Consider the following 11,893-nt stretch of genomic DNA (forward strand, 5'->3'; position numbering starts at 1 on the left):
TTTTCCAAAGCTCTTAAAAATATAAATGAAAATATTTGTCCCATCAAAAATGTTTCTACATGATTTTTTACTGAAACTGCCATCTAGCTGCAAATGCGATGGACGATTTCCACTGACCTCAAATATATTTAGCTATAAAAGAAACATGGCATAAGCTCACTTTATCATAAAATCAAGCACCAAGTATTCTGATATCAAGGGGTAGTCACCAAGATGGAGATTTTAAAAAGCTGTGTACTCCTGCAAAATAAACTCAGAGTGCAGATGGGACACTGCATCTCAGCCTCCAGTAATCTCCTTCTCCTTTGCCTTACACATATCCTCTGCAGACTTGACAAATTTTTTGGTCAACTCATCAACCTGGGAAAAAGAAGGGTCAGATAACACTCAAAACATTGTAAAACTGATCCACTGTTTTAGTTGTAATTATCTTAGAACTCACTTCCTTCTCCAATTTTTTTACATCATCCTTCGGGGCATGTGAATATAATTTCTTTGCCGTATCCATTGCCTGTAAATCCAACAAACAATCTGCTTAGGCACAATAAACATTAAAAACACTGGACCATTTCACAACAATGCATAGAATCAATCATTATCCCTATCTATATTGGCACTCCTAGTCTTGTTGCCACAGAAATGCTACTAACAGTGTTTTGCACTTCAATACTTGCCACAGTACATTTTATTATGAGCTCACCATGCTAGACACCTAAGAGGCTAGACATTGTCTACTGAAATTTTTTAGATCATCCACTAAAACTGAGGTGCGGGATAAATAAATGTGAACCATCTAGACCTCAATTGTAATAATTTTTCACAAACCAGCGGAACAGCAAAATCACACTTGAGACAAATTGAGCTGTCAAGTATGATATAGTTCTAATATCAGAAAATAAAGAATAAGGTCAACCAATTCTTCACTCCCTCCACCAAACCAACCTTCTGGCTAGCTAGTGCTTGATGATTCTAGGATGAAAGACAGTAAGGGAGTGAAGAATTGATATTTTTGAAATGAGATGGGCTATTTAACAAGATATAAACCTGCAACTGAAGCACACAGTGATACAGACATGGTGCTCAGATGACCATAACAACCTCATTCCTCATTCTTTTTGATATTTGAACAGCAGGGGGAGCCAGTATAAACATTGTTTAATAATACTCCTGAAATCTAAACATAAAGAAGAAAAAAATTACTGTCATACCTTCTGGCGAGCCCTTCTTATACTTTGTCTGGCATCTTCACAAGACTTGGTAACCACCTTACACACAGCCTGGTAGATACAATATAGTGGTCATAATAGTGCAGAGATGAAAAAGTAAAAGAAAAAGAAACAAATAAATAAATGAAAGGAAGGGTAATAATTGGCTTACCTGTATATGCTCTTTTGTCAATCTGGTCATTGCAGAGCATAAAAAATGTAAATAAGTCAATCAATATTTGTGTAGATTGAACAAGCTTTATCATGGAAAATACTTATGCATCATTATTAAAAAAAAAAAGATCTTAAAATATTGTATTAACCAAAACCACAATTGTCTTAAGCCAAATACTTTTAATAGCCATTATCAGCAAATGGGCTGCTTATTGGACAAGGAAAGAGGCAGTGTGAGATTAAATAGAATGACTACTTACGGTGGAATAACTGCAATCAATCGCTCACCATCCACTTTGGGACTTAAGCCTAATGGAGAAGCAACAATGGCGCTCTCTAACTTTTTAATGGTCTGCATAAAACAGGCGCTACCACTTAAATGAGTCTTTCAAACTGGGACTGTTTAGATATGAACACCAATCAGCATGTAAAAAAAAAAAAAAAAAAATTTGAGGCTTGTATTGTGCAAAGCAGATTAAAGAAAATGAACTAAATTCAATAATTTAAACTTAATACAACTGATATAGAAAATTTTCATTCTGATCGCTAGATCCACAGATTTGAGGAATCAATGACTGTTAAATAGTTTTGGACTCTAGACCATGTAATAGTATAGGAAACAAACAATAACATATGCTAATGAAGAAACACTAGAATTGAAACAAATAGCAAACTTGTTAAGTAAAGTTTTTGTTCATTACATTTGGATCATAAGGATTTACTGATAATGTCTTGGAATCCATGACCGAAACAACAGCTAAGTGGCTCAAGGGCATCTTTACACCATCAAGTTCAACAATAATGTGGTCAAGCATTCCTGTAGAGACATTCTCTCTCATAACTGAGTCAATAAATCTAACAAACATACTAAGAAAATAAACAAAAACTAACAAATAGCGATGGCTTAATGTACCTGGAGATGCCCTTCCTGTTCTTAGTTTGTTCAACTCTCCTGATAATGCAGCAATTGCTGCCTCCATCATTGAGGTAGCATTTGCCTTAATAGTAGGCCCAATATCAGGCAAAACTTCAATAGTGCTCACAGCATCATCATCCTCTAAATGGTGAAAAAAAAAAAATTAATGGAATAGTGCTTATAACTCTGCAAAAGGCTAACATGCGATTTATATAAAGTTATACAATTTTTGTTATTCTTGCAAAAAGAATCCCTTCAGCCAAGCTCAGTAGTGCAATCGACAAAAAGCTTCACCTAAAATATTTCATAAATAGTATCTCACAATAACCTTTGCATAACGCCGTATATTAATTTGTGACTTCTTGTTTCTTTATACCAGTTAGAAAAATTTCCCCAATATGGAGAAAACAAAAAAGTATTCAAAAATTCACTTACAAAAACCACCTTAAACTATCACCTGATTTACAATGTGCCACTTTAATGTTAGACCTCAGCAATCAACCCCCCTAACTTCATTGAAAATTAGGAATAGTTTATGTCAAATGGAAGACAGTTTTCCATCAAATAAACCCGAACTTTACTCCCAAACACTCCAAATTTGTGTAAACCCTCTAAACATTCTACCGCGTTAAATACCTTCAATAAGATGGAAATTAATAAAATTGAGCTAAGTCAGAGAGTTGATTGCTCAGTTTAAAAGTCTAGAACCATATTATAAACCGTGTAATAGTTTAAAACGTGGTTTATGTGTTGCATGCGCAATTTACCAAAAATCATATTAAAAAAAACACTAAAAACAAAGAAGATCATGCTTGATAAAAACACAGAAATGAAATCTCATCAGAACTCTTTTGATTCTCAGTCAAAATGGAATAACCCAAACAGGAAAACACACATTTCATTCAATCATTTGCTTTACAAAGCACAAAACAAAAACAAAATCTGCCATTAAAACTCAACAGAGAGAGAGAGAGAAAGAGAGCAAAAGGGTACTTGATTTGCGTCCTTTGGCGAAGCCTCTGCGAGAATGTGTGAGGAAATGAAGTGTGGTGGGAAGAGTGAGATCATGAATGTGGGTGTTGGAGTTGTTGTTGTTGTGGGCACTGTTAATGAGTTGATGAGAAAGGTCGCCGCCATGGAAGGCGGAGCTGCGGAGGAGAAGGAGGTTCCGATGAGAGAATGCGCGTCTCAGAATTATCGACATGCCTCTTCACTCTCTAAGCTTTCATGCTCTTCTTCTTCTTCCTTTGTTTTAGGGTTTTAGAATTTTTGATAAACCCCTTAACCCACTGTGCTGTGCTGACTGTGAAACGACGACGTAAGACTTGGGAAAGACCCACAGATAGATGTTTCTAAGCCCAAGTGGGTTTACACCACCGGTGACTTTGGGCCTATTTTGAAGTGGACTCTCCATCGGAATTGCCCACATTGTGAAGTGCCCAAACCTAAACCTCTTTTACTAAAGGCCCAATTATACTTTTTCACCATAAAACTATCATCCTGTTGACACTAAACTCTTTGAACTATTATAGTTTATGATCGGCCCCTAAAGTTTCGTCTGTTTTGGTGTTAAGTTAATTGGTTTTTGGACTTTTTTTTTTTTTTTTGAGAAATAATTACAACATGCTGCTAACTTCGCAGTTCGAACTCTTTCCCTCCTAGACCTCCAAGTATTCATGGAGAGGTGCCAATTTAACTACAAGGCCTTTGGCAATTGGTTTTTGGACTTAAATTCAATTAAAGTTAGTAAAAAAAAAAAAATAACAGTAGGGAAGTGTAATGTCTGCTGACCATATAAAAAGAATGAAAAATCTACAGTAACATTTGATTTAGTCAATTTTTTTTTTTATGGTTCCACAAAAGTCCAAAACTCAAAGTTTTTGTGTGAAAGAAAAACAAGTTGGTCACGCAAGCAGAGTACGAAATTTCTTGTTCTTCTGACAAACTCGTTAGATAGATAGACAAGGGGAGTAATTGAGATGAGTACATCTACGGTGCCGGTGCAATCAATACAGATTTGGTGAGATAAGGCTCAAAGACATGGAGAGAGGGGTTGTAGGGGGAGAGGATTGGTTTAAACTTTAAGGGTATCCGTTGGTGGGGTGGATTTTAGGGAGGATTGAAAAAAAGAAAAAAAAAAGAGAGAGAGAGAGAGAGAGAGAGAGAGAGAGAGAGAGAGAGAAATGGTAGAGAGCTTTTTTTGGGGTGTTTGGTTGGAAAGGAGTGGAGGGAAGGGAAAAAAAATTGGTAAGGTGTAGGTATTTTGTCTTCATGTCTATGAAAATGTTTTTTTTCCAAAATGGGGAGAAAACTAAATGGGGGTTCTAAATCTCTTCATTGACAAAAATGCCCATATTCACTTGCACATGGGCTTCGTCCCATTCCTTTTCTCTTTTTTTGTGCTTTCCCAATCACGTTGTTTCTTCTTTCTCTCTTCTTCTTCTTTTTTTTTTTTTTTTTTAACTAGACATGATTTTTTATATAATTTTTATTTTTAATAAATTTGGGTGATTGTTTTTTTTTTTTGTGGTTGTTTGTTACTTTTTTTTTGTTTTAATTGAGCATCATTTTTTAATAAGGATATATAAATAAATTTGTATAAATTTATTTTTTTATTCCTTCACTTTCCCACTCCAAACTAAATAAAAATAAGAAAAATATAAAATATTTTTTTATTATTTTTTATCCTCCTACTTTTTCGCATTTGTAGATAAATGGACATAGGAAGATACTTCTCTCTTACTTTTTTCGGGGACGAAATGGCTAAATAACCATAAAATCCTAACAATATAATTAGTTGTCAACGTTTTCAAACTATTTTTTTTTTTAGCACCTCGAGTCTCAGAAAATCGAGTTATGCGCTCATACCTCGAGTCTTTGATGCTCGATTTTTATAGTTTGACCTGGCCTAGTTCCACGTGGCATCTCACGTGGAACTCGAGTCTCAGAGACTCGAGGTCTAAATCAAAAAAATTTCAAAATATTTTCAACATCCAACTCTCTCATCCACAAACCAAAATACCAAAAAAAAAAAAAAAATCAGATCACAGAGAGAGAGAGAAAGAATCTAGAAAAAGATGCTGAAAGAATCTAGAAAAAGATGCTCCAGGCCGGCGCCGCAGTGCGGCCAGGGTCGCGCAGGCCGCGCGACCCTGGGTCGCGCCTGTTTCTGGGTTTTTTTTTTTTTTTTTTTTTTTTCTTCTGGCTTTCGGCTTCTTTCTTGTTGTTCAGGTTTTTTTTTTTTCTTCATGCTCTGATTTCTTTCTGGGGGTTAATATTGGCTTAGACCTCGAGTATCTGAGACTCGAGTTCCACGTGGGATGCCACGTGGAACTAGGCCAGGTCAAACTATAAAAATCGAGCATCAAAGACTCGGGTATGAGCTCATAACTCGATTTTTTGAGACTCGAGGTGCTAAAAAAAAAATAGTTTGAAAACGTTGACAACTAATTATATTGTTAGGATTTTATGGTTATTTAGCCATTTCGTCCCTTTTTTCGGTGGAGATTGCGGGTAGACGTGGGTTTCTGGTAAGAAACTGGACTGATAGTAGATCTTTCCAAGCCCACAGTTACACAGGTTACTTTAGGCCCATTATGATCTCTTTTATATTACAGATTGTGCATGATCGCAGCAGATATCATTTTTTTGGCACGTGCTTGCTTGCTTACAATTCCTCAGCGGCTGATATTCTGCCACGTCATCAATCCATATCCAAGGCTTGCCCATCGGTCCCTGAGATATTTGCACTTTCTGACTACCCAAACCAAATAAAAACAAAAAAAACCTTTCTCTTTCTGCTTCATTTTCAATTCTTGCTGAAGAAAAAAAGGTAAAAAAAAAAAAAAAAATGAGAGCTTTCTGTGCATTCCACTCAGCCAAGCTCTCATGTCTCTCAAAAGTAGTAATTTTCACTACCACAGCCACATCTACAATCACAAGGTACTTCCATTCCCATAACCAGTTGCTTAGTTTTTAATTAGCTGTTGCTTACTTCATTTTCTTTCTTAGTGTGTACTAATAGTTTATGTTTACTTCATACTTCCTTAATTTTTAATTAGCAGTCAGTTCTTTGATGTTTTGTTTTAACTGTTATTTTTAAGTGTTGTGAGTTTGTTAGGGGATTAAGGTTGTTGTTGTTGGACAAATTTGTGTTTTTGATTTTGTGAAAATTTGTTGACATGCTTTGGGAGAGAGTGATTATGTAATGTAGTGATGGTATTATTCACAGGAGGTGATGAAATGGAGGTTTTAACTTTTAAGTACTAAAAATATTAGCAATTTTGGAATAACCCAGTGAGAGGAAAACCAAAGGTGTTATGGTGCAAGAGATTCATGTGCGTTTGGATGAGCTTATTTTGCCTATCTTGAAAAGGTGATCCTTTGAAAAGCTGTACATACCTTTTTTTGATGGGGAAAAAAAAATGAGGCAAATGGACTGGTAGGGAATTGTGTAGGCATATTGTAGAGGAGAGAGGGAACTTATACAGGTATGGGAGGTCGAAATTGAAGCAGCCATAGTGAGTGTGAGGGTTTTGTTGGATTGGAAGCAGTAGGCATAGTTCTAAATTTTTTTGAACTTTTAAGTAGTTACTAGGTGTTGGGATGCTGGCATCCAATTGTCATATGGGTGAGAGACTAAACGTTGTCAGAGATTCTAGTAGCTGTAGTAGCTGAAGCTGCATCTCCCTTTTTTTTTTTTATGCATTTAGTTTGTCTTTTTTCTCTCCCTATGAGGTATGGTATGGAAGATTTGATTTGATTTGATTTATTTTTTATTATTATTCAGGACTCGGCTTTCTTTTCCTGCTAAACTCTTCTCTTGCCAAGCACAATTCGGTAAGCAATTGATTTTTACATTTTCTTTCATGTGGTTTTTGCTTTGTTATTTAATTTTAACCTCCACATAAAAGCCAAAACATTTTGACATTTTGCTTCTGTGATTCTCTCTTTTACAATGTTAACATCCTTTTTATATGTATAAATTATACCAGCTGATTCAGGGATAGATGGTTCGTTCAGCTTGAAAGTGGTGTCTCCAACCTTGTTAGCAGCAGAAAGAGAAGAAGCTAAGGCTGTTTTGTCCTTGTTCTTTAAGAAACGAGGATTGAGCAATGCAGTTGCAACAAGAACCATAAACAAGTCAGACCATTTCATCGACCACCTGATTGCAAAGCTTCATTATATTTATAAATCTCGGTATCTAGTAGGTTCGATTCATCATATTAATGCTTCTCTATAGCCACAGTTCAATTTAGCATCTTTGATTCTAAAATGGACCCATGCTAATTGAATTCCCCTTGGCATGGCAGGACGTGAGCTTACAACTCTTGAGATCAGGGATGCTCTTATTCCTTACCTTGAGTCCCTTCTGGAAGAGCATGGGAACATTATAGTAGATGTAGTGGAAAACTTTCCAAATCCACCTGTTAAAGAAAAAACAGTTGTGCCAGTTTCTCAGCCCAATCCAACCCTTGACTCCAAGAAGCTGAAGGCCATGTCTCGAGTGAGTGAGATAGACACAGATGGCAAGCTCCGCCCTCACGTTCTCTATCTCATAGAACTTGGCATGGATCTTGAGAAGATCAAGGCAATTACACAAAGATTCCCAGCTTTTGCCTACTATAGTTTGGAGGGAAAAATCAAGCCAGTGGTTGAGTTTCTTCTTGATCTTGGTGTACCAAAATCAGATATTCCCACCATCCTCAACAAAAGGCCTCAATTGTGTGGAATAAGTCTCTCTGAAAACCTTATACCCACTATGACTTTCTTAGAGAATTTGGGTGTGGACAAGAAACAATGGGCGAAAGTGATATACCGTTTTCCAGCACTTCTCACTCATAGCAGGCAGAAGGTGAAGACCACTGTAGAATTCCTTTGTGAGATGGGCCTCTCTGCAGAGAGCATTGGTAAGATTCTGACACGCAGCCCAAACATTATAAGCTACAGTGTGGAGGACAAGTTACGCCCAACAGCTGAGTACTTCCTTTCGTTGGGGTTGATGTTGCTGTTCTTCTCTATCGTTGTCCACAGACTTTTGGTCTTAGCATTGAGGCCAATTTGAGGCCTGTGACTGAATTTTTCTTGGAGAGGGGATACAGCATTGAGGAAATAGGGACCATGATTTCAAGATATGGAGCTCTATATAGTTTTAGCTTGTCCGAGAATTTAATACCAAAATGGGAGTTCTTTTTGACCATGGATTATTCAAAATCAGAGTTGGTGAAATTTCCTCAATATTTTGGTTATAGTTTGGAGGAGAGGATTAAACCAAGGTATGCCCTAGTGAAGGAGTCTGGAGTTTCATTGCTGCTGAACCAGGTTCTGTCACTGTCATATAGTGACTTTGAAAAGGCCTTGGATAAGAAAGTGAAGAAAATGCTCTCCAACAAGGATAAGAGTGGCAGCAGTGATGACCTTCGATCAGACAATGTACATTGAGACGTGTGCAGATATAACAGTATACGATGCCCAATTAGAAGGATCATCGTGGGCTTGCAGTTATAGAAACAAGTATGATGCTTTTAAGTGGGCATGACAGTTGGTGTATCTTGGTGTTGGAAAATTTGGATCATGTAAACGTATTTACCACTGAATTTGGAAACTCTAGGCATTTTTGTGCTGTTATGAGATTTAATCAAGTTTCGGAGTACATTTTGGCACATAATGCTACCTGCAGAAGGAATGAAGACGCGGCTATCAACCCTGGTCAGCTCCTTCTTCCCAAGGATTACCTGCTTTATGGTCCTGTATATGTACAAGGTTTTCTCTTTTGCATTACTCGATGGTGGGCCATCAAGGACATAAATGGAGGCAGAATGATTGTTATTGAAATGAATCTGTTCTCGTTTGCATAGCATAAAGTATTCCACTGCTGATTCATTGCATTTGAAATTTTGAAGTAACTAGTACCAACATTTTGTTATGTTTTTCGTTTTACTTCCATTTTTCCATCTTGCCTTGTATACTTTTCCAGAGATGTAGCCTGGTTCTGCATTATCTATTCGTTATTATTGATAAAATGGCCTTTTTGGCTGTTTGATAACGATGTTTTAGTAACATTGTTTATATTTTGAAAAAATACGTGCGAGTAAAAAAATATGTAAAAATACGTATAATGTTGTTTAAAAACTGAAAATTTTTGCTTAAAACTACCGTAACAAACAGCCCTTTATTGTCTTCATTTTGTAATAATACCATGATTCATTGACAATGTAACGATTCGGATGTTTTCACTTAACTATTTTTCTATTCTATTAAAGATAACTATATTCTTTTTGGGCTAATAGCTGGTCTTGCTCACAACTTAACCTTGAGTGCCTCTCTAAGTAATGCCTGGGGCCTACAGGCTACAGCCATTTCCTCTCTCTGTCATCTTCGGAAATGGTATATAAGGCATTAAAGGCTTGGCAAACGGGTCAAGTTAATTGATGTGCAGGTCATATCAAGCTCAGATCAGAAGCGGGTCATCCTAAGCCGATTATGAGGAGGTTGGTTCAATCATATTATTGGTTCATTCGTATTTTTTCACATAAAAAAAATATATATTGAAAATTAGGCGAGGCAAGTATAGGAATGGCAATGGAGGAAGGCGGGGCCGAAGGATGAAATTTTCGCTCCCGTCCGGCATAGATTTTTTTTGCCCCATCCCCGCCCCGCTTTGCATGATGGAAAAATTTTTTACCCCATCTCCACCCCTTAAAGCCCGCAAAGATCTGCAAAGCCCCCTGCCCTATAATGTAAAACTTTATTTCTTGTTAATTTTTCCTACAACTATTACCATTTTTTCAAATAAAATGACATGTTTTAATAATAAAAATATATTTGAAATTATAAATAAATTTATCCTATCAAATCAAACTATTTTTTAGCAAAAACTAAATAATATTATCTAAATATTTAACAAGATAATATAACAACAAAAAATCTCATAGTATGACACAATAAAATAATCCAAACTCCTAATACATGATTGATGTCATCATATCGGCAATCAAACCAATAGGGAAAAATATTCCTTTTCATCTCGTTCTCCATTCACCACCTCATATTTCTAATATGAAAATTCAAAAACAAAAGCTCAACTCGTAAAATAGATATGGATTTTGACAAGCATAAAGAAGCAATGTTGCTAAGCAAAGTGAAATCCCAATGGGAATTCCAAGTGTTAAGAGAAAAGGGGGTGTGTGACGGCGTACCTTATATTTTATAATAGCCAAATGCCCACACAAAATTACAAAAACAATGATAGACAAATATTTAGAGCCTCAGACCCGTACCTCATTTAAAAAAAAAATTTATATTATGTTCATGATGAAAAGTAAGTTGAAAAAGATGTATGAATCATGAATGAAATCAGTAATTCAATAGTATATTAATTTGTTTCTAATAAAGACCAAAAAAAAAAAAAGTTAAAATTGGTATCTTATTTCCAACTTTGCTTGAGAGAAAAAAAGAGGTAGAACCACGTTAGGTAGAATAAAATAAATTGATGATATTTTTGTTTAAATAGTAGAGTTTTAGGGTATGAAAAAATTACAATTTAACCCTTATAATGTGGGGCGGGAATGGGACGGGGCGAGGTGGGTCTAAAAAGTGTAAACCCATCCTCGCCCCGCCCGTAGTGCGGGTCTAAAATCTCCCCTATCCCCACCCCGCCTCCTTTGCAGGGCGGGGAAAACCTGCACGGGGTGAAGCGGAGAAGGGCGGGTCAAGTGAGGTAGGGCAAAATTGCCATCTCTAGGCAAGTACTGCCCGTTCTTTTAACCCATGTTTAAAAAAAAAAAAAAAAAAAATTTCCCTGAGTCGGGTCAAGTATTTTTCTTCAAAGTTTGAGTTAGGTTATTGAGTGCAAATTCAATTTTGCCAAGTCTAGTGAACGAGGCGAGTCAATTCTAATATTGTTTTATTTAATTTCATGTCTAACATAAGTTGAGTTCCAGCTCATATTACCTTGGTTCAATTTCTAGCGACTCAGGCCAAGTATTTTTCTTCAAGTGTGATTAAGTTATTGAGTGCGGGTGCAATTTGCCAAGTCTAGTAAACAAAATGAGTCAATTCTAACATTGTTTTATTTAATTTCAAGTTTATAACATAAGTTGAGTTTGAGCTCATTTTACATTGGTTCAATTTCTAATGAAGAAGCTTGAACTTTATTAACGTACTACTAGATTAATATATTCATTTTCATATATAGTAAAAGCACCATGATTAAATTTTTTTTAACTTTTCACAAGTCTATATAATTTATAGTTAAATTACAACTGAAATTATATTTATTTGAATTAATTAAATTGAACGATTTTTGTTTATGAACTCATAAAAATGAATTCACTAACCTTATATTGTTAAAATTTATATACAAATTTTTTACTATAAAATGAACTATTTATATTATTAATAATTTGATTTATTATAAACTTAATAAAAAAATTTACAATTTAATCTCAAGTCTATTTAAGTATATTTTTATATACATATACATACAATCATGTAATATTATATATATATAAATCAAATTTTATACTTGTGGTTACTTTTTTGCTCCAGGCCAAGGGACTATTCCCTTGTAGCCTTTGACTTTTTGCAATCCCACATC

General features: G+C 35.6%; 2 protein-coding genes and 1 non-coding gene across 3 annotated transcripts; 1 reads left to right on the forward strand and 2 right to left on the reverse strand.

Annotated features, from left to right (window-relative positions):
* Positions 1–3,576, reverse strand: LOC112016639 (uncharacterized). The gene is made up of 8 exons (XM_024049171.2): positions 3,289–3,576; positions 2,293–2,436; positions 2,081–2,196; positions 1,640–1,731; positions 1,378–1,399; positions 1,209–1,277; positions 443–511; positions 1–360 (listed from the first exon to the last, which is right to left on the reverse strand). Exons 1-8 carry the CDS (start codon positions 3,497–3,499, stop codon positions 280–282), a joined length of 804 nt encoding a protein of 267 aa, XP_023904939.1. The 5' UTR covers positions 3,500–3,576; the 3' UTR covers positions 1–279.
* Positions 3,577–6,082: 2,506 nt separating this feature from the next.
* Positions 6,083–9,340, forward strand: LOC112016525 (transcription termination factor MTERF5, chloroplastic). The gene is given in 5 exon segments (XM_024049084.2): positions 6,083–6,237; positions 7,085–7,134; positions 7,290–7,505; positions 7,608–8,288; positions 8,291–9,340. Coding segments are annotated over 5 exon segments (1,485 nt in total). The 5' UTR covers positions 6,083–6,145; the 3' UTR covers positions 8,737–9,340.
* A 901-nt stretch (positions 9,341–10,241) lies between these two features.
* On the reverse strand, positions 10,242–10,327 carry LOC112016672 (small nucleolar RNA Z102/R77). Its single transcript, XR_002883359.1, has one exon. It is a non-coding gene; the product is annotated as a small nucleolar RNA Z102/R77 (small nucleolar RNA).
* Between the last annotated feature and the right edge of the window lie 1,566 nt (positions 10,328–11,893).

This window comes from Quercus suber, unplaced genomic scaffold (genome assembly GCF_002906115.3).
Source record: "Quercus suber isolate HL8 unplaced genomic scaffold, Cork oak 2.0 scaffold_255, whole genome shotgun sequence".
NCBI lineage: Eukaryota > Viridiplantae > Streptophyta > Magnoliopsida > Fagales > Fagaceae > Quercus > Quercus suber.